This window comes from Neocloeon triangulifer, unplaced genomic scaffold, assembly GCF_031216515.1.
Source record: "Neocloeon triangulifer isolate White Clay Creek 2 clone unplaced genomic scaffold, ASM3121651v1 ptg000014l, whole genome shotgun sequence".
Taxonomy (NCBI): domain Eukaryota; kingdom Metazoa; phylum Arthropoda; class Insecta; order Ephemeroptera; family Baetidae; genus Neocloeon; species Neocloeon triangulifer.
In genome coordinates, this window is record NW_026775556.1 from 26,275,968 (window position 1) to 26,299,174 (window position 23,207).

Below are 23,207 nucleotides of genomic sequence, written 5' to 3' on the forward strand. Positions count from 1 at the left end.
CATTGAAAATATAAATGACTTCTTATAAATTTTTTACATAATGCTTTTCCTACTTTTTAAATATTATTTAATTATTTAAATTATTATTGTTTATTTGTCCGAATATTAACATTATATTGTTTACATTCAAATGATGGAAACAATTTATTTGAAAAAAAAAATTGTTGGGCTAAATGATTGAATTAATTTTAAACTCCCTGACAAATCAAGAAGATTACATAATTATTATCTTCTTCTGTAATATTCATGCTTTAAATATTAAGAATTTTTATTTTATTGTTTTTAAATTCGTTCTCAGGATATTTTAATCATACGAATACAAATTTTCTGCAAATTGTCCAAAAATTTTAACGCACTGCGCAGTACATGCACAATCTACTAAAATACGCCACGCGCCACACGTCTCAAACTTTCAAAAGTTTGCACACAGTTGGCGCGCCTGCGACCATGTTGGCAACTGTGGTCACGTGACTCGCTTCTCTTAAACACCAGAGCCCGCAACCATGGCTGTCGGGAAAAATAAGGGACTTTCAAAAGGAGGAAAGAAGGGTGTCAAAAAGAAGATGTAAGTAAACGACGCTGCCGTACGAATTCCCCGACTGTCCGAGAACAATTCGCACGCATTTGCGGCGTCCGGCCGCGTACGATGCGTTCGAATTAAACGGATCTCGGACGCGGCTCCAAACACCGCATGTCTCGTCGACGTGGTTGCCGTGTTTGTATTGCCGCTTTATCAGCATTTACGGCCAAATTCTAATTAACTTCGGCTTCATTTCACTGCAATTATTAAGTTTTGATTTAACCTTCGACTCTGAAAATTCTTAATTTCCATTTACGGTCCAGCCTTGTTGTTTTTCCCACACATGCCTTTCGTTCGTCGCTGATGTTTGCATTTCTCAATTGACAGTGTGGACCCTTTCACACGTAAGGACTGGTACGACGTGAAGGCGCCCTCGACCTTCACCAAGCGCCAGATTGGCAAAACCCTGGTCAACAGGACGCAGGGAACAAGTGAGTCTTGCCCAATTTCCTTTCGATCTGAGGTCTGACCAATTTTTTTGCAGAGATCGCCTCTGAGGGTCTGAAGGGCCGCGTCTTCGAAGTTTCCCTCGCTGATCTTCAGGACGACAAAGATGCGGAAAGGAGCTTCAGAAAGTTCAAGCTCATCGCCGAGGACGTGCAGGGCAGAAATGTCCTGTGCAACTTCAATGGAATGGACCTCACCACCGACAGGCTCAGATCCATGGTCAAGAAGTGGCAGGTAAATTAATTTTTAAAATAATAATAAATTTCCAACCAATGATGACCACAGAGTATTTGCTAGCTGAAGTATAATGCTGATCCGGTTTTATTACCACCAAGATCTGAGATTTAAATTAACTTAAATTTTTTGCAAATTTGTTCAGAAAGTGATATTAAAAATATGATTGTTTAATTTACAGACTCTTATTGAGGCCAATGTTGATGTCAAGACGACCGACGGATACCTCTTAAGAATTTTCTGTATTGGATTCACACAGAAGGATCAAATGTCGCAGCGAAAGACCTGCTACGCCCAGCACACTCAGGTAATTTAGAAAACAAAAATCTTAAACTTATTATTGTTTATTCTGAATTCTCTTGTAAATTTTAATTTACCAATGTTTGAATTTGTTTCGTTTATTCTGAAACTTACCGTTCTTTTACAAATTTCCAGGTGCGCGCCATTAGGAAAAAGATGGTCGAGCTGATCACCTCAAATGTGGTTTCGTCAGACCTGAAGGAGGTTGTCAACAAGCTGCTTCCCGATTCCATTGCTAAGGATATTGAGAAGAGCTGCCAAGGAATCTACCCCCTTCACGACGTCTATATCCGCAAGGTCAAGGTCCTCAAGAAGCCGAGGTTCGACCTTAGCAAGCTGTTGGAACTCCACGGCGATTCCAAGGGTGAGAGCACAGAGGCTGGTGGCAAGGCCGACCGACCAGAAGGCTACGAACCCCCGGTCCAAGAATCGGTGTAGATTAATAAAATCATTCTTATTGAACAAAATGGGTTTTTCTCATAAGAAATTTTAAACTCGACCCTGTCAACATAAATTGATATTTATTTATTCTTCAACATTTAACGGAACATCTGCTTTCACGATGATTTACACTTTTGATAATCATATACCACAGAGATGAATCACAGATAAAAGTAATAATAATAACAAAAACGTTTGTTAGATGGCTCGTAATAATAAATATGTAAAATTAAACTTACTGATTTTTTTAAAATCAAAAGTTGAATGTTCTGTTATGTTGAGAAATTTGGGGTGTAATTAACAAAAAGATAACAATATTCAACACGTAGCACATTCAAGATTAAAACTGACAGCAAACAATGACAATTATGAGCAATACAAGTTCCACTTTCATTGATAATTAACTTCTCAAAAATGCAAAATACAGTAAATGAGCTCTTCATTATCGTTAGCGCAAAATGTCAAGAACATTAAATTTATTTTTGCCTCTCCACTCTAGTTTAATCCTTGGATTGAGCAGATAAATTACTGCTAGTGCTGTTGATAATACAGTAAATCGTTTTTACATTTATTAGGGATAAAATATTTTTTGATATAATTTTAAAAGTCCTCATCAGTCAATTGGTCATAACCTAAATTTAAATTTTATGTAATTTAGAACTGAAAATTAATTACTATTTATTTTAGTGATTTCAAGAATAATATAATTTTTTTAAAGCTTAAAAATACGGAAGTGGCAGTTTTTGATAAAAATAGAGAAGTAGCTGAGGTAGCCAGTATTAAATTTGTAAAGCCTCAATGTTTTTAAAATACAATCATGCACGGAGAATAGTTTGATTCACTTTTAGGTTAATCCTTTTACACATTTTCACATGAATTACATTTTTTGCCATTGAATCTCTTTTATGAACATTAAGAAATTTTAAAACATATATTTAAATGCGATTCTATCTAGATAGAAATTCAACAATCAACAACAATATTCCCAACAAAACTGTTAAAATTGTCTCAATTTTAAAATAAAAAATACACCAATCAAGAAAATCTTATTTTTCACATTACAAAATATATGTATATAGTTTTATGTGCCTAAAATCTACTGTACAGTAATGACTATTTATTATTAGTGTATCTTTTTAAAATTTTACAGATTCAATCATTCTCTGAAAGATATTTTTTCCAAAATTCCACATTAAATATTAATGAGAGAGAGAGAGAGATTTAACCATCGAAAGAGAGAGATCTAGGAATGCATTCAGCTTTTGCGCTGATCCCAATTGTGAAGAGGAGTGTGGGGGGTGGGACCCCTGTGTGCAGCTCGATTCTGGCCAGGTCAGAGGTCAAGTTGACCTTGTTCGGGGGTGGCGACGGCTCACGTTTTTTCGGAGGAGCCGTTGAGGGCGGTGGTGAGGGCGACGTGGTCCGCGGGCGGTCGTCCGCGGACGGTGCTGTTGAAGTGGACCATGGAGTGGCACGAGTCCCAGGTGGTGGTCTTGGAGGTGCCCCTGGTGAGGGGTTGGCGGTGGTTGAGGGTGCTGCGGAGGGTGCGCGTGGCGGTGCCGCCGGGCGGCGCCGCGTCCTCGGCGCTCACGGGACAGCAGCAGCAGAAGAGGTGGCGCTTGAAGTGCTTGCGGAAGGTGCCGCTGACGCAGTAGAGGGCGATCGGGTTGACGCACGAGTTGCTGAAGGCCATGCAGAAGCCGGCGATGCGGAACGCGTGCCAGAAGCCGTTGTAGTCGTCCGGGGCGGACGGGTTGTGGTAGAACCAGAGGAGGAAGACGTGCTGCGGCAGGAAGCAGACGGCGAACACCACCACGAACGCCAGCACCGTCTTGGCCACCTTTTTCCTCGCGGCCGCCTGACGCGTCTGGGCGTGCGCCTCGCCGGGCAGGCCGCGACGGGCGCTGATCAAAAGGTGGCGCGCCATCAACGCGTAGAACACGCCGATCACGCTCAGCGGCGCCAGGTAGAAGACGACGAAGCGCACCGTCACGATTTGCCGCGGGAAGTTGGCGCCCCACTCCTCAGCCCACGGGTAGCAAACGCGAATTGTCTGGGTCGGGCTCACCTGAAATAATATTTTCCTTTTAGAATTAAATAAATTCATTTGGATTGAATCGCATCAAAATTAAACTAAATAATCCTAGAAATTAAGAGATCGGGCTTTTCATAGTTGCAGAAAAATTGTTTTTTATTAAAAAACAAGCCCGATCTCTTCATTTCCATGAACATCAACTTCTTCAAATAAATAATCCTATTTATAAATTGAGCCTATAAATTTGAAGTTTATAGAAAATGAACCAATAGTTTTAATTCAAAACCGTTCAAAACATTGAACATGCAAATTTAAATGAAAAATGTTAAACAAATTTGCAGACAAGCGCTTAAAAGATGAATGAATTAGACAGTTTAAGATATCAGTATATTCTTTTTTTTAGTTTAATATTATAATAAATATTTATTTCAACTCATTTCATCTTCTGAAGGAGTAAAAAACAGACATTATTCTAATCACAAAATTAATTGGCAGAGTGCTAAAAAAAATACAGATAACTTATGTTTGCGTTGCGACATTTTTTTTAATATTCCTTGAAAATCTCAGATTTATTTTTTCAGCAAATCAAACTTTCATAAATATACATTTATTCACTAAATAGGGTGAAATGAGAGGAAGCCAACGAAATATTTCCTTAAAAATAAATTTAATTTACAAAATTATTTATAAAAAATAACAGATACTTCCTTAAGAACCAGTTAAAAGTGAGAAAAACTTTAGTAATTTGAGTATTCTTTAAAAAAAGATTAAAATTATTCCTCATTATATTCATTGTTTTAAACAACATTGATTGACAAATCAGACGGTTTTGTAAAACACACAAAAAATCCTTTGAAAATGACAGAATTGCACCGAATTATTAAATACTTTAATGAATTACATAAAGAAATACAAATATTTTAATATAACCCAGGTAATTTAAAAAAAAGTAGTCCAGAATAATGCATTAACTTATAAAAGGAAACTTAAATTGTATCAAAAAATTTAATGAAATTCGTTTTATAATTGAAAAAGCTAATGAAAAACGAAAATAAATTTTTTAAAAACTAAATTAAATTTAATTTAAAGTAAAATAAAAAATTATTTTTATTTAATTGTCATTTAAAATACTGATTAATTGTATTACTGAAACAATCCGAAAAAATAAAAAATTTAAGTAGGCAAGACCCCCTTCCCCTCTTTCGAAAAACATATTTTTTTTTACATTAAACTTACCCGCAAATATAAAAAAAAAAATTAGTATAAATTAATAACTTAGTGTAAATTTTTTATTTTAAAATTTTATCTTACCCCAAAAAATTAACTTTTTTTTAAAAAAAATTTATGAATGAAATAAGTTATTTAGTTTAATAAATGGTATTCTTGTTGTTCGATTTAAATTTTTTTTTAAATCTACTTTAACAGCACTCTTATTTTTCAGTTTTTTATAAAATTAATTGATAATATTGGCAATTAAATGAAATAATTTGTCATAAATATTATCAAAATGAGTTTGATATTTGAAACATTTTACGAGGTTAAAACTTCTTCTTCATTAAAAAAAGTGGAAATATTACCTGGAACGATCGGAGATAAGAGCCGAAGAGTGCCGGGAGGGCGCAGGCGGCCGCGAGCAGCCAGATGGAGACGGCGATGGCGACGGTCAATTTGGTGGCGCGTCCGACGTGTTTGCGCATCGGGTCGACGATGGCAAAGTAGCGGTCGGCGCTCAGGGCGGTCAGCGTGAAGACGGACACGCCGATGGACAGGTCCTTGACGAACTCGGACAGTTTGCAGATGAAGAGTCCGTAGGGCCACGTCTCGATGGTGTACACGGTGGAGGTGAAGGGCACGCAGGTCACGATGAGCAACAGGTCGCCGAGGGCCAGCGAGAAGATGTACGTGTTGGGCACGTTGCGCATGCGGCGGTGGCGCCCGAAGATGAGCACCAGGGTGCCGTTGCCCAGCACGCCCACCACGAACACCACGGCGAACAGAATCGGCACGATGTACGTCTCCGGACGGTCGCTGAACGCCACGTAGCCGCCCTCCATGGTGCCGTTGTCGAACATCGAGTCGTTGTACGCGCTCAGGTTCATCCACAACTCGCTCTCCATTTCTGTAACAAAATCGTTAATAATTATTAAGTGGACTTTTAATATATAAATAGTTAATTTGTTTTAAGAATGATGGGAAATTTAATAAATCTTTTGAATGTATCAGCGCAAAATTTACATACAATGAAACAAGATGAAAATATAATGCAAATAGTTTCTTTTTTTATTAACTAATTTTATTTTAGAATAAAATATGCGAATTATATTGTATATTTTTTAAATTTAAAAATTTATAATTATGATTTGACAATTATTTTGTTTTATTATTTTGAATTTAAATCAAAAGTAAAATATAATAAAATCAAATAAGTATGCCATATTTAAAATTAAATAATTTGATCTATTGAGCTCTTAGTGCTTAAAAATGTTTTACAAGCATTGAATTTACCGTCTGTGGTACTCGTACAATTTATTTTATTTTATAAAACTTCACATTCGTTCCGACTGTCATATCTTATGAAAATTGACGGGCTGAATAATAACAAACTGTCTAATATACTTAATTCAGGGCAAATGCACAGATTTAATCAAATCATTTTCACTTCGCTTCGCTCTTTGTTCCTTTCAAATGAAAGCCGGCTTGGTGAAATAAGGAAAAAGAGACGTCGATTAATAATTGAGTGGCGGCGCGAAGGGGAACTTTTGTTTGACAAAGTGCTCGGCAGGAGGAAAAGGAGCCGCAGACACGAAGGAAGCTTCAGCGCCGGCTAATTGAGCTAATCAAACTCATTTCCAGCTGCCAAGAGTGCGTGTGTGCGTGTGCTCGGCGGCGGCCAAACTTGCGCGCTAATTTGCGAGCTGATGAGAGGGAATATTATGTACACAGGCCGATTCAACAAACGCGTGCGAATTTGAGAGCGTCTGCTGGCAAAGGCGGCGCCCCCGCCAGTTTGCCGAGCGGACAAACTTTCGTCTCGGGAAATTTCCCGTCGACTCAATTGCACTATGTTAAATTACTCGGAAAATTATTTTCATGTAGCGACATCAATAACGCTTAATCAAATTGAAAACTATAAAAAAATATATAAATGTGATCATATCAGTTTTCCTTCAGAATTAAAAGTAGTTTTTATCAAGTGATTTGTCCTCCTTGAAAAGATTTTTTCCAGCAATAAAAAATAAAATTGCTTTTCACAATTTGCAACCTATTTCACTAGAACGATTTTCTATTAGTTTAAAGTAATTGCCACTCGAGGAGATGATCATGGAAGTGAAGAACTCGGGCTTTTTCCCAACAATTTTTTACAACGAGGGAAAAGCCGAGTCACTCCAACGATTTCCTAACAAGAAATTAATGAAAAATCAGTAAATTTGCAAATATTAGCAACAGCAAAATTTTCATTAACTTAAAATTAAATTCTATATGATCTAAATTGGACAACAACTTGTTTTTCAGTCGATTGTGAATGATCAAAATAGGTATCCAGTTTTTTCATTATTTTAATTTGGCTTTCGTATGAAAAGTTTATTTGGACATTCCTGTATATTTCTAAGAAATTAAAAAAGGCTAGGATATTTCTATTGAGATAGTAATTATTTTTACTTGACTTTTACTCTCAAACTTAAGTAATATATAAAAATTTTCGTATTCAACAAAATGATGCATTGTTGTCGCCAACGAAGAAAAGTATAATTTTTAGCGCAAATGCACTCGCTCTCAAAATCTGAGTGTTTGCAAACTAACAATGAGAAGGGCCCTTAATGATAGCAGTTTGTTGCATCAATCACTCTTACTTAGGTCGGCAGTCGTGTTGGTGCAAAGCGGCCCACGCTCGCCGGAAGATCAATTTTCAACATCGAGAGAGCAACGGCAGCCTCATGAATAATTAATTAATTGACTCGCAAACATTTTATGTTGCGCTCCCGCCACAAACACACAAGCGAGCGAGCGAGCGAGCGCCTGCGAGAGAAGAGTTATGCAAGCCGCCCAACAGAAGCGCACCACCGGTTGCCTATACCTCGAATGCCACGAGCAGAGACGATTTGCTGCTATTTCTGAGAGAGAATAATTCACGAGTAGTTGCACTTCTTGCATTGTTAAGGAAATGCTTACGATTCAACTTCGAAACATAAAAAGAATCGGTCGAAGGCACTCGAAGTTTTCCTTGGAAATGAAACCTTGTATGGAATCGAGCGTTCTGCGGTGGGCGTAGGTATAGTGGATTTAATTATTTGCTGACGAAAAGTAGGTTCACTATTCCCACAGGCGTTAGTGGCATTTATAAATTGAAATTGCGTTTCAGAAAAAAAGTTAATGCGATGAAAATTAATTAATTAGATGAAAAGCCATGATTTTCCTCACAAATTAAATGCTCTGTAAAGTTCATTCTGAAATACAGATCTTTTTGATTGATGCATATATGATTAGAAATAAAAAGGGGATTATAATTTATCACCTTTTTACACCTTAAACTATTTGGCAACTACTTTTAATTTATAGATTTTTTTTAATTCCTCATTTCATTTGGAAACATTCAGTTTTTTGGAGGCTTTTATTTTTTTTCATTTGTTAATGATTTCATTACATAATATTAATAAAATCTTTACAATAAATATCTCAAGTCAGCATTTCAAGGTGATTTTCGTACCAATCTCAGTTTTTCCTTATTTTATATATTACATATTGTAATTTAAAATATCAAATTATTTTCAGATAATATTAAATTGGTGCTGAAGTTGTCTCTCTTCTCGCGTCATTGATTTAAAAAAATAAATAAATTTTGGTCTAATAAAAGGTGTGGCTAGTTTTGTTTTCAAAACAAATTGTCAATAACCTTTCCGATAGGCTGTTCATCATTATAACCATTTTATTGCGGTGTCGACGACGGGAAACGGAGCCGCGCGTATAAACAGCTCCTTGAGAGAAGAAGAGATTTTGAAGGAGAGGCGAAGAGAAGAGAGGCTGTGCCGAATAACAATGGTGGCATTAGCAGAACCGCTCGAGCCAACTTGACTTGGCTTGACACGGAGCAGACCTCGCAGCGTGACTTTTTGCAACGACGACGACGGCCGCATTTTCCTCTCACCCAGCCATTTTTCATGCGCGCACACACACGCGGAACTCTCGTCTGCAGATTACAGAAAATAACGAACTATATTCCGTCAACGTCGACGCGCTGACAGCGACGCTATTCACAACACACACACATCCTCAGTTTGCTTCAAGCTGGATGTTTATATAAGGCAAAACGAATAAGGTATCTCTGAGGGCGCAAGAGTTGTGCCTAAAAATAAATTCCAACTTCCATAACGAGAACTTCTTTTATATAAAAAAAAAAAATGTCAAAAGTTTGTTGCATTTCGGTATATGTTTTTTAATAGCTTTTTTTTAGAGATTTCTCAGGAAAGTTGCTATCTTCTGCAAGGATCTTTTTAGAATCTTATATTCTCAATTTTAGATTAAAATTTCAAACAACAGCGATGAAATTAAAATAAAATTGACTTGTAGGAAATTGTGATTTAGCGATTTAGGTAAATAGAATGACATAATTTCTCAGAATTTTTGGCAAAGAAAATCAATATAATTTATTGTGTGAAAAAATATAATTTTATGGCTTAGCAAAATAACAAGAAATTTATAATGATCAGATGAAACGAAAAAGAAGTCCAAATTGAGATAATCTAATTTCAAAAATAATCATTAGCAAGGGATAAATATAAAGTTTTTGAGATGATTAATCTTTATAAAGATGAAAATATAATTTTTTCTTACGGAAAAGCCTGATAGATAGTCTACCTACATGATTTAGAACAAACTTGATTAATTGAGATAGAAGGAAATATAAAAATACGGGACTATTATACCAGTTAATTTATTTATATAAATTAATTTGAACTTTGACAAATAAATGGGAAAACAGCTAAACTGGATTCGTTAAATTATTCAATGGACTCATTTGCAACGTTCTGGAAAATTCAACTTCCGGGTAATAAACCCAAAAGCACCATTTTCTAGTCCAAGGAAAATGCCGCTTTTGGTTTCATTGCCCGGAAATATAATTTTACAGAACGCTGGAAACGAGGCCATTGACTAATTTAAAGGGTTCAAACAAAGCTGTTTCCTTGTTTATGCAATCAATAAATAAACAAACATGCTCACCTAATTTATTTTCAAACCATTAATAAACGAACTAACTTAACTTTTGAGCAGATAAATTTATAATGAGAAATTATTTAAAAAAACGCATATCCTATTAATTAAAGAGCTTGCGGACTAATTATTCAAGCCAGAAAGAATTATGCGCTCTTCCATGTGGAATTTTTTTTATGTTTGATCCCATCTGGGCGTGGACGCGGTTTGGCCCATGGGTGTGTTTTTCAGCAGGATAATCTCGACTGACCGGGGAAAGCTGAATAAATTACGCTGGCGAACACGTGAAGAGCGGCCAGCCGTTACAAATGGACGGAGATTAAAACGGAAAATTGTGTCTGGCGAAATAATCGTCGGCGCCGGGTTCGTTGACCTCTTTCTTGCTCGTCTTGTTGCGTTTAATTAGAGCGGAGGAAAAAAATAAATTCGTCGCTGGACCAGACAGTGCAGTAAATTGCTGATTCGCATTTTTTTCTCTTTTTCTTCTTGTGACGGAGATGGTGTTTGTGCGTGTCTGTCTGTTGACCCTAATGCAATTTCCGTCTTTGCCGATTTCGGCAGCCCACATTATGTAAAAGCAATGCACTTTTCTCCTGGGCAGCGTTTGCCAAGCAAGAAGTAGCGCGGCATAATGGCTAATGGGTGGTGGAAATTGGCACGGTGGTCAATTTATGCGCGGCCGAGGCCCCTGTTTTGCAATTCAAAACGGCGAATCGATTCCGCGCGCCTTTCACCCCGTCCGCTACCTCTTGAGGAAATTAATGGCTTTGCTCATCGACGAAGGCAAGGAAATTGATCATTTTCAAAAGCGGTGAAGGTGCAATTTTGAATTGGAGTGTCAAACAAAGAACCTGCTTTAATTAAAACAAGCCGTAAAGTGAGTGGTTGATGGATGAGATGACAAGAAGATTTCTAGACGGGAAATTGAATTTGGACTTAAGCACATCTTGCTTTTCATATTATTATTATTTCACTTCTAAAAACTTAAACAAAATGCTTTAATATTTAAAAAAAATTATAAATTAGTCAATAATTTTGTTTAATTCAAAATCCAAAATGCATTTCTGTGATGAAATATTCAGTTTTAAGGATCAGTAATAATTGTTATTTTTAAATTGTCAACAATAGATTGATTTTCTTGCATTTTTAGTTACCACAAGCCTGCAGTGCGGCAAATAGTTGAATAATACAAACACAATCGTACATAAATAACCGGCCAAGAGTTGTTTCATTGTCGTGACTATTTTTACTTACAGTCCCCAGGCAATAGATTATCATACAAAATTGAATCAAATTACGTAAAACAAAAACTTCTTCAGCAAAAGCTTTTGTATGAAGAAATGAAATGAATATCCCACATTTAATATTTTTATTACATAATCATTCTTTCTGATTACTGATCCCATCTTCTACTCGCTTTAGTATCACGAAAAGCACATTGGAAGGAGAAATTGCGGAGAAACTTGAGACTTACAATTAAAGTTGCAATTGCTAGCGTGTTGAACTGATGAAAGCTGAAGTATTCAGAATTTTTATTATTTGCCAAAATGAAATCTACTTTTGATTTTTTGATAAACATAAGTTATGCTAGATTTAACAACACATTTGAACTAAATTTTTTTACAGAGTTGGCTTGATATAATTATATCGCCTTTTGAAACCATTAAAAATTAATTTCAAAAAATAAAATTGCCGTTTGTTTGCGAAATATTAATTATAAAATAATGGTGCACGTTTTGCAATTCAATTAAAAACAACGGGAGAATGAACATCGTGAAAAGCTGAAATGTTTGCAGTTCCAATATTTTGCCGAGCTGCTTTCCGTTGGCTGCGTCGCGATGAATAAACTGCCGGCCGGGGATGAATGGGCCGTGAGCGAATGAACACATCAAAGAGCGCGCGTACGTCAAACAAAGGTCGGCGAAAAAACATCCGCACGCCGACGCTCAATTATTCAGCGCGGGCACTTTAATGAAAATCATGCGGACGCAAAGTCAAACACAAGCGAATAAATAAAGCCATAAAACATTTACACGAATGCGCGAGACGAAAATCACCCTGCGGGCGACTGAGAAACGGTCGCGCCGCACGACACCCCACTTTCTTTGCCTTTATTGCGCCGTTTTTTAGCCTTATACGCCGTCTCGTATAATCTACATTTATTTCCTCGCCTTCGGGGCGCTCCTGGGATTTACCCTGATTTATTTATCATCTGGAAACACCGCGCACAAAGGGATCCGGGCACACAACTCGTCGCGCCGGTTAATTGCGAGCGCCGAAAATTTATCATCCTCAGCTGAGGGACGACAATTATCAGCGCCTCTCCGAGGTGTTTGTTTCGCTGTTGCAAATCCGCAAGAGGGTGAGCGCCGGATTGCGTCATTGTTTCAAAAGGGCGTCGATTTCTCCGAGCTCGTTAATCACCAGGGATGCTTTTGCAACGCGCATTAATGGTGCAGTGTGTAAAATAATCATTTGAGAAAAAGGTCTTTGATTATTTTGTTAGAAGAGGTTATTAATTCTTATGGTGATGACGTTATAAAATTCAGCAACAATTTTTGATGTAGTCGGGCTTAAAAAACTCTGGATTTTTTCCGAATAAAAATAAAGAATTTTAAATATAAAAGAATCTCACACACGTTTCATGATAATTTGTTTACAAAGCTTGTTATTTTAAGTGTCACTCTTGAATCGATTTTTGGGGACAATATTTTCACCTGGGACACGCTCTTTGGAAATTGACAGCATTGCTGAGAATGAAAATGCATCGATGGGACCTTTTAACAGTGAACAAATTTTTTTTAAAGATTGTTAATTTTATTTTTGGGCTCTTATTTTTCAATATCTGCATTACTTTGATATTTTGTTACTTTTCTGGTTTTTTAAATAATACAAGACATTTTGAAGCGGATATTAAAAATTATAATATTATTTTATAATTCTTAGTTATTTATTTATTTTTAATTATTTTTAATGTATTATTTTTATTATTACTTATTTTTTTTTATTTTATTATCATCGTTTCTATTATTATTATTTAAATGTTTAATCGTCAATTCTTATTGTTATTTTTTACTTAATTTTGCATCGATAGATTATAATAAAATAAATAAATAAATAAAAGCAGAATGACACGACTTCACCCTGATTTTAGAATTAAAATTGAAAGACTACCCCAGGCAACTCTTGGTACGCTTGAAAGATAATTGAACAATTTGATTGAATTGATTGAATATTCCAATGAAAAAGCATCCCGAGACACCATGGGTGGGTCCGAATATCAGAGAAACGTTTCTCGAGAAAAGATTCTCGCGCAAGGATTCTCAAGGAACGATTCTTTAGTTTAGTTTTAAAGGCAGAAACGATCCTGGAGAATCTTTGCGCGAGAATCTTTTGTCGAGAAGAATCGTTTCTAGAATCGTTTCTCTGATATTCGGACCCACCCCATCTGAAATCTTCCCTTCATTCTCTTTTCTTCCAACTTTATATATGATTTGAAACAATTTGAAACAAAACGCATCCACTTAAAGTATACGGAGCTATCATTTTCAATAATTTATTGCGCGAATCTCTCCATTTTGGCACGAGGCAGCGTCTGTTTTGGAAAGCTTTCAAATTAAAACCACATTATATACATTTTGCTTCCACCCTCGTCAACTGATACCGCTGTCGTCATTTACGCGTGCTGCCGGTGGCAATAATTATTGATGCGCGCGCCTGGGGTATTGAAAAGCGATAAATCTGACGGAAGACCGAGTCAAACGCATGCAGCAGCGAGTTTGTGTAATTTTGGCCCATCGGAGCGAACGGCCGTTGAGCTCATGTTTCACATTCTGCATCGATTCGCCGAGCTGAAGCTTCATTTTCGCGAGGAAAGCTGCAAAGTAAAAGCAAAGCAACAAGGAGACGGGATATTTTTCATATTTATTGAGGTAAAATTTTCAGCAAAAAAATGAAGTGTTTTAATATTCATTTTAGAATAAAAGGACATTAAGGAAATGAAGAGTTAATTCTTTAAAAAAAATTCAAAACTTAGTTCTAATTAGTGAAAAACTTATGGTTCTACTTTTCAAATATTGAATTATATTTATAAATATTCATTTAAATATATTTAATTGTAATAATAATAATAATAAAATATTAATATAAAGAATGAAATTAATATTTTTATATTATACTTAAATTTATATTACATAATAAATTATATTGAAGATAATAATAAAAAAGTTGCTGTCTCAACAATAATTTTTTGCTCACATAATTTGTATAACACATGCTTACCAATATTATAAATACACTTGCAACAGGCTCCAAACCATCATAGCAAGTCGAGAGAGAATAATTATAATAGAAATTAAGTTTACTCATGCGAGTTTAATTAAATGCAAATAAGCAGAATCAATTTTGCATGTTATGCTCAATGCTTGTGGCGAGGCGCTTATTATCGTTACGCGTTTAATCCTGGTTGTGTAATCAATCAAGAGTGGATAATCCACGTGTCGGTGTGTATTTCTTAGAAATCCGTTTTGGGATCGCAAATATTTGTGGGTCCGTCAGGTGGAAATCGTCGAGCGAGTTGAATGTTTGCGTTGTTTGCGTTGCTCAAAGGGTTATTTCAATAGGGCGCCGGGTCGCAATTAATTCAGTGAGAGGGATATGAGGAGCAGCCAGAAAGAAATAATGGCCTATCTGATTGTGACCCTGCCAAAGCTGGCGAACAAACCGAAGGGAATCGGCAGCTGCGTCGCACCACAGAGTCATCCACCAACTCAGCGAAAGTGTTATCATTTTGCCTCTTTTCCAAAATATAATCTTTTGACCTTTAAACATCGATCTTTCTTTTTCACACTCATAAAGAGACAAATGAAATTATTTTCAAGGAAATTAGATCCTTAAAACTTCTGAATATATAGAAAACGCTTTCAAAATAAAGCTCAAATTAGCATTTAAAAGCACAAGAATTGTTATAACGACTCATATTTAAAATAAGAACACGCAATATTTTACATCGAAATATATATTTCTTTTTTAATTAAAACTGACCATTATTTTAACTGATTTTGAATTTAATGTTCTGCAAAATCTTGAGATAAAGGAAGCAGTTTAATGAAAATTTGGTGCTTTAAAAGCCTACTTTGCAGCAGCTTTTAATTACCGGAATAATTTGGTAAATAAGTTTCTTTATCAGGTTAAGCGATCTTCTTCACGTCGCATTTTGCTCTTGACGCTTAACTTCAGCAATAAAAAGGAGAGTTTGGGTGGGTCCGAATATCAGAGAAACGATTCTAGAAACGATTCTTGAGAAACGTTTCTCGAGAAATGATTCTGGAGAAACGTTTCTCGAGAAAAGATTCTCGCGCAAGGATTCTCAAGGATCGATTCTTTAGTTGAATTTTAAAGGCAGAAACGATCCTGGAGAATCTTTGCGCGAGAATCTTTTCTCGAGAAACGTTTCTCGAGAAACGTTTCTCCAGAATCATTTCTCGAGAAACGTTTCTCAAGAATCGTTTCTAGAATCGTTTCTCTGATATTCGGACCCACCCTTTCTATTTTTTGTCTGTATTACAAAGTTTGCCTTGAGTGAAAGGTCTTTAAGAAAGTTTGAGAGTGACAGTTAAGAGCTTATGAGAATCTTTTGAAAACTTTTCAATGAATTTAAGTTATGAAATTAAGTTATTAAACGTTAAATGTGAATTCCTCACTTGATTATTTAATTGTTTTTATGGTATTAGTTTTACAAATTTTAACTGTAAACTTCAAATTTGTTAAAAGATTGTTGTGATTTTTTAACGTAGTACAATTGAAAATAAGGACATTAAACTGTCGCATTTAGAAATTAATTAAGTTATTAATAAGAAATTAACAACCTGCAGTATTTCTTCTTAATTAAGGCTTTAAATTAAAAGATGATTTTTTTCCACAGAACTTCGGTAGTATCGGGTAGTATTGAAAAACATTTTCTTTGTATTTAAATGATTATTCAGTAAAATTGACAAATAGATTTACCGCAAAATGTATTAATATTTGTAGAATCTTATAATTAAAAGTAATCCAATGCAAAAGCGGATTAATTCGATTCAGCAGGCAGCGCGGCTGCGGCTCGATTTGGTTTTGCTAAACATTTCGTTCATTGTCTGCTTTTGTTTGGATCGGCACGGAAAAACCAGAACACAAACCAGGGGCGTTTTTGCCCGCGACCGTTTGTCAACCTTGTTTTGCCGGCGCATTTGAAAACAATGGTCTCCGCAGAATAATCTCACACGCCGATGATAAATTTGCCGGCAGAGATAAAAGCCGCTTAATAGATTCGCCTGTGCGTCAGAAAATCGCAGGCCAATGCATCACGCTTCGTCCTGTGTGTTTGCTTTTTCTCCCACCGGACGGACCGAGTCGCGGAAACGTAACATTGTGTTCAACATGTGTTGCCGCAATATAGCAATAACTCATTTTTATCTGACACGCGCCTCCTCGCAATGGCTCTCTTTCGTCCCTCGACTAACAATCTCTGCTCTCGCTTATTATTTTTCCGCCTTTTGCTTTCTGCACGAACTGCAACTCACGCAATATTTCTTTTTTTTGCAAAGAAATCTTTTCCTTTCTTTAAACACATCAAAATAGATTAACTCCTGCCATCTAATCATGTTCAAAACCAATCTGGATCAAATAACTATAAAAATATAGTTCAATATATATGGAGAGCGATGAAAACCACTTGTTAGCTTTTGCTAGCATAAATTTTTTTTTCATTTTTGCAGATTTTTTTTATTCTCTTGCTCATGAAATAGGGTCGCAGACCGTGACCGAAGCTGGTAGAGCCATTTGTTTTTGAATGTAAAATCAATTCCTGCAACGAGGAAAAAGTCCAATCTCTTCATTTCGATAAAAGCCACAATGGCTGGGTACGAATTCCGGAAACCGTTTCCGAAACCCGATTTCGTTAGTCAAATTTTGCATGTAATATAATTTAAATGAAATAGGGTATTCAGTTTAATTTATGATAACGGCTAGTTTCGATTCACCAAAACGCACTGTTTACGAATTTCGAGTGTAAACGTTTTCATCAACTATAAATTAATTGGGTAATAGGGGTGAGCAGGGGTGAGTTTCTGTAAACTAATTAACGTCAAGTGCGTAACATGATTGTAGGCTAAAATTTTGCAATGAAATCAATGGAGTATTAGATTTTAATGAAAAATCTTAATTTCAACCCTTAATTAGCTATTAATTAAAAAAAATTGAAGTGCAATGCATGATTATTGGGTAAAATTTGAAGCCCAAGCGATTGCCTGGGGTAATTTTGCTCTATTTATTTAATTTCAACCCCTAAAATATAATGTCATGAGAGAAAAATCAGTTCAAGTGCGAGAATGTCTCGAAGGTAAAATTTGATGCCGAGTGTTAATTTTGCGCTGTAAATTTAATTTCAACCCCTAATTTTAAATTTTAAGAAATTAACTACAATTTTTGAGCGAGACATTTTTGAACCGCACAATATAAAACCAGTTCAATTTCCAAAGGTTATTTTGATCTATAAATTTAATTTCAACCCTTCAACTACTTATAGAGCTGAATAATCTCTGGCAATCGATCATTTTACCAATCAAAAATGTCTCGCTCAGAAATTGTACTCAGAGACTATAAATTAGATTCATTTTACTGACCTAAAAAAATAAACCCCAAGGATGAGATAGTAAGTTTTTTTCAAAACATTGAAATCAATACTGTATAGATTGAATTTAATTATATTTATTTTGTAAATTTTTGTATAGTTACATAGCACTTCTGTCCATTTTTATTAATAATATTGATCGACATTTTTTTTAATGCTTTATTAAATATTTTAATTATTTTACTAAAATTATTTAAACAAAAGTTTTAAAATAACAAAAATAATATTAAAATTAAAAAATTTATTAAAATAAATAACAAATTATTTATTATGAAGTTTATTTGTCTATATTTTGACTTCGATAAAAAATCTAGCAGTGGTAACAGTTTGATAAAAATGTTTTACTAAAAAAAAAATAAAAACGCATATACTGGCTTTTTCAATTTTGCAAGAAGAATTATTCGCCACTGAAAATTCCACTGACAAAATTTTTAGTCTCACTTTGAAAAATCCGACGGACTTATGGGAAAAGAGAAATTGCTTTGGCCGTTTTTTCCTCGTCAATCACGCGTTTGACGTTTTGTTTTCGTTTTGCGGACCGAGCGGATTCCGAGTCCATTCATGCGCAGCTTTAGTCAAAGGGCGGCCTTGTCGTCTGCCGAGGAAGTTGATCAAGACGGACACTTCGAGGCGACCTGTCCGTGCGGCGTCTATCGTTTCGCTAAAAGACCCCTTTTGCGAAGAAAAAGAAAAGGCGTCCTTGCTGGTGACAGACAGAAAACGCGCGCGTAAACAATGTCCCTTGTGTGATGTACGAGGGAATGTGTCACTCGACCGCGCCGCGCACTGCCCACGTCTTCCATAAACGAACGATGATGGCAATTTGATCGGAAATCGATAAATAATATACTCGGCGGCACGCGCAATTGCTTTTCGCGGAGTTTGGCCCTCGGGAACCAAATATGTCTCGCAGCTGACCGACGGCGACTGATAAATTTTCCCGTCCAACTACAAAATAATCCTCAAATGAATGAGATCGACAGAGTTGCCAATTTATCAGCGAGTTGTCGCAGGAAAAACTAGTTTAAGAAGAAAGAAAAACTGATGGCGGAGGAGAAACCAATTCAATTTTATTTTTGAAATTGATTATTCGGCCAAAATTGTTACAAAAATTTTGCATTGATAGAAAAACAATTTTTCAAAGGGAAACATGAATAATTTAAGGACAAAATCACAATTAGCAACTATAAATAATTTTTTTACTTCAATTAAAAAAAAAATATCCACAAAGTATAAAGGATTAATTATAACAAATCTGTTTAAATTATTTTAAAATTTCTGAGGAAAGTGTTTTTAGTCCTTCATAAAAAGAAGTTTTAATTCTCTGGTAAAATCAAAAATTCCAAGGTAGCCATTAAAGATTCCTCCTTTACTATTTATTTAAATTTTTTTTTTATTAATTGTGTCAAATTATTGACCTCTAAATCAATTATTGGGGTCAGTAATATCTATTAAATCAATATAATTAAATCAAAAATTATTATTTATGCCAAATTTTTGATGAAATTGAATGCCTCAAGTCCCCAATTACACAAAAAACTTTAAAAATTAAATCATTAAATTAGTTTCGATTTATAAAAATCTGTTTGCAAAAATAACACAAATAAATTCCTTTTTTACATCATTCATATTTGAACACAATTCACAAAGTTTCATTTTCCGTTGTCAGAATGAACTTTTGAGTGAAAACACAAACATACCCAGTTAAAAAATAATTCTAGGTGAAAAGATATTGCGCTTTTATTCGCTTTTCTATGAGCTTTTCAGCAATTCTTAATGCCTTATCGACTTTTGTGAATTATAGCGCGACTACGAGTATGAGGCGCTATCAACTGGGTGTATAACTAGGGAAATTGCTTTTCGCCGCCAACTTCTGCTCTATCATTGGGCCAGTAATTGGAGGCGCAAAGCTCGTTACTCGACGCCCCTCTCGCATGTGATCATTTCGTCGCTTTTTATTAATTTCGTCTTATCGCGTTTTGTGTTTCCTTCGATCGTTTTTATTATTTTATTTTCCGACGGCAATTTCCATTTGCTTCGTTCACCCGTGAAATTCGCTTTTTCCCCGACGCTCATTTTGACGAAATTTTTTCCACTCCCGTGCTTTTTTCTCATTTTTCACGCGATTATCATTTTCCCCAGCGACGACGAGCATCCATAAGTTTCAATGACTTTTTTCGATGGAAATTTTTCACTGTGTGCCAGTTTTATTGCGTTTTTGGATTTCAGGGGCTTTGCCGAGAAATAAAATATAATATTACACCCATCAATCGCGAGACTGACAAAGAGAGCTGCTGAATTTTATTTTTACCTCTGCCAAAAATGCTTTTTATTCCAAAGTTCAATCTACTTTTGACATCTTCTGCTCTCTTTGTTGGAGTGAAATATGAGAAATTCTAGCTCGGCAACAAAATTGATAGAGGAAGTAAAAAAAAATCAAAAGATTTAATAAATTTGATATATTCACATTTCATTGTTAAAATTATTATCTGTTATAAAAATGGATCAAGTTATTTTGCAGTAATTTCAGCAGATTTTTCAGATTTACTATAATAAAAATTTTACTACAACTAAAAAGAAAAATTCAGATATTTTAAAAATCAATTTTGTATGAAATAATTTCGCTATGGAAATGAAAAATGAATAAATATAACTTAAGGGGCAAAATAGGTTTTATGAAATTCATCTCAATGCAAAATTGTACTTTAAAAAAGTACAAAATTTACGCACTTATTGTACTTTTGAAGAAATTTGGATTATTTTAAACATTTGGTACATCATTTAAACCAGCCAATTTTTTTTATTTTTTATTATTCTTGGATCGAGTGCTACATGAAATACGTCACTTTCAATTTGAATTTCATTGCTCAACGCTGGTGGAAAATGAATGGAATTCAATTTTGAAAAGCGCACCAAATATCGATTTACAAAGGGATGAATATAATTATCGCACCGCCTTTCATCCCTCATCAAATCCCATCTGACTTGTGCTAAAGCTAGATTGGATTTCGCCGAACGCAAATGATAATGAGCTTTTTTGTTCCGCCCTCGCCGTCGAAATGATGAAAAATAGACAAGAGCAGATGGATTTTTCTCTTCCATTGTCAGACAGAGACGCGTTAATCCTTTTTGTAGAGAGGCTAATGCAATAAATTAAATTCTGGATGAGCACGCGGAATTAACGCATACGTAATTTTCAAATGGGAGAGCAAAGTGTGTTTGCATTGCAAGTTGCGCTCATCTGCATTAATCTCGCTCGAGGGCTCTTTTCGCTGCGACCGCAAACTCGACAGCGTTTTTCCCAGCTGAGTAATAAAATGAATAAATTAAATCGCCGTCGATTGAAAATAACTTCGTTGAACGCTTCTCGAAAAGATCTGAATTCATCGCTAATGTTGTTAGGAGGAAGTTTGAATCTCATTAAGTCGCAATTACGTCCCATTGTCTCTGAACTTTCATCCTTTGTTGTTCGCAACCTGTTGATTTTAACTCTCTCGCTCGTAATCTTATTTTCAGAGTCAAAAGCCGTTTTAATCAAGTCTAAATTCATGGAAATGAAAAATTCTTCTCGTTCGAGTCGGCAAAAATCAACTTTTTACGCTTCACTTTCAACGTTTACAACTGTAAATAAATGAAAGTAATACTGCTTTGATATATCATATTTACATGAGGATGTGTGCCTTTGGCCTTTGTAAATATAAACTGCATGTATCACTGATTTTTTTTTTATGTTTGCACGTTACTGATAAAAAATGTTTGCTTCGTGAAAGCAGAGAATTTGCCTCTCTCGCTGAAAGAGTTGTAAATCAAACAAAAAATTCGAAATTTTACCATGAAATTACATTTGGCCGCGGGCAATGCAGATTCATTTATTAAGGTGCTTTTAAAACCGGAACCAAAATATTTTGTTTTTTCTAATAACATATATTTTTTCAATGCATTCTCGAAAGTTTATTTAACATTTATTCTTAATTTCAAACTGAATGTGAATACCAAATTTTTTTTGTTGTTGTCAAGGGTGAAATCAAATTTTTTTGATCAGTTGCCATTTGTCGCATATCTTATTTTTATTTTAAAATAGTTTTCATTCCCCTATTTTTTCAATGTTCGTTCAGGTTAACTTACAAATCCATTTGACCAATTTCAAACTTTCAAATATCAATTATCAAAATTTTAGTAACTTATTGTAAAACACTGAACAAGATTTTGTTTGAAAAGGAAGATTATGGAGGTGGACGTTTCCTGGACTATCACGCGGGCAAAACTTTTTAATTAAAAATTATATGACCAAAGTTAATTAATGTTATTTAGCAAGGATTTGCAAAACACGCATATGTGAACATTCAGTGACACACCAATCGTTTAAATTGAAACAGTATTTTAAATTAATATTTTACTCATTTAAAAATATTTTGTTACAAAATTCAAGAGTAAAAATTTACCTTTTTGTTGTTTTTTTTTCTGCTATTAGCAAAGATTATCAGGTAAAAATTTAAACTTTAACAGTTTCCCAATTCATTAGTTAATGACATTCATTAAATAATTTGCCATGCCATGACCTCTAACATTTTAGTCTTTTGTGAAGTGTATAAATTTAATTTTACCAGCTCGAGCTCCAAACACAAACAATTTCGGTTCGTTTCTCCCCAGGTGAGCTTTGAAATTCAATAGTTGGCCAGAGCGTTATTTTTTGCCACCGGCGAACGGCAAATAATAGCAGTTAATTGCAGTAATGGTCGACGCACAAAACGAATTTGTAGGAGACAAAGAAAAATGTTTGACTGCACTCGGAAGAGTAAATTATTTCCATTACGACTGAGTTATTAATGTGGCCGGGCAAATGTTTGCGAACACATTAAAGTGAAATGGAGACGGTGCGTCCCTTACATCGTTAGTTCTGGGGAAGCCAAGCACTCTTATGAGCGCAGTGGACCGAAAAGAGCCCGAATTTCCGTAAAGCATCTAGATGACTCTATATCTGCCCCTGCCGAATTTATGGCACTTGGCCAGGCACAGGAGCACTCAGAGCAAACGATCATTTTATTCTTTTGAAGTTTTGAGCAGAATTAATCAGGTTTATTTTAATTTTAAATTGGAACGCACTATCCTGTAACAACAAAACATCATAAATATATAATATTTTAATATCATGTGCTATGCGTCAGGTCAAAAAAAAAAATATAGATTTAAAATGATTAATTTATAAAATATTATAATAATGCAAATCTCAAGTGCAACCAAATTTTTGAAGAATTTTAATTTTAAAGAATAGAATTGTCAAAAATAATAATAAA

At 35.1% G+C, this 23,207-nt stretch overlaps 2 protein-coding genes across 5 annotated transcripts in view; one reads left to right on the forward strand and one right to left on the reverse strand.

Moving 5' to 3' along the window:
• The first annotated feature begins 425 nt into the window (after positions 1-425).
• On the forward strand, positions 426-2,028 carry LOC132201575 (small ribosomal subunit protein eS1). Its single transcript, XM_059627827.1, has 5 exons — positions 426-565; positions 908-1,011; positions 1,065-1,261; positions 1,443-1,568; positions 1,697-2,028. Exons 1-5 carry the CDS (start codon positions 504-506, stop codon positions 1,997-1,999), a joined length of 792 nt encoding a protein of 263 aa, XP_059483810.1. The 5' UTR covers positions 426-503; the 3' UTR covers positions 2,000-2,028.
• A 25-nt stretch (positions 2,029-2,053) lies between these two features.
• LOC132201572 (neuropeptide CCHamide-1 receptor) overlaps positions 2,054-23,207 on the reverse strand; it is a 63,043-nt gene continuing 41,889 nt past the window's right edge. For all 4 annotated transcript variants that reach the window (XM_059627813.1, XM_059627814.1, XM_059627816.1 and 1 more), the window contains 2 exons: positions 5,615-6,156; positions 2,054-4,070 (listed from right to left, as the gene is read on the reverse strand). In XM_059627813.1, the coding sequence (XP_059483796.1) occupies positions 3,375-4,070; positions 5,615-6,156 (1,238 nt within the window). In that variant the 3' untranslated portion in view covers positions 2,054-3,374. The remainder of the gene's footprint in view (positions 4,071-5,614; positions 6,157-23,207) is intronic.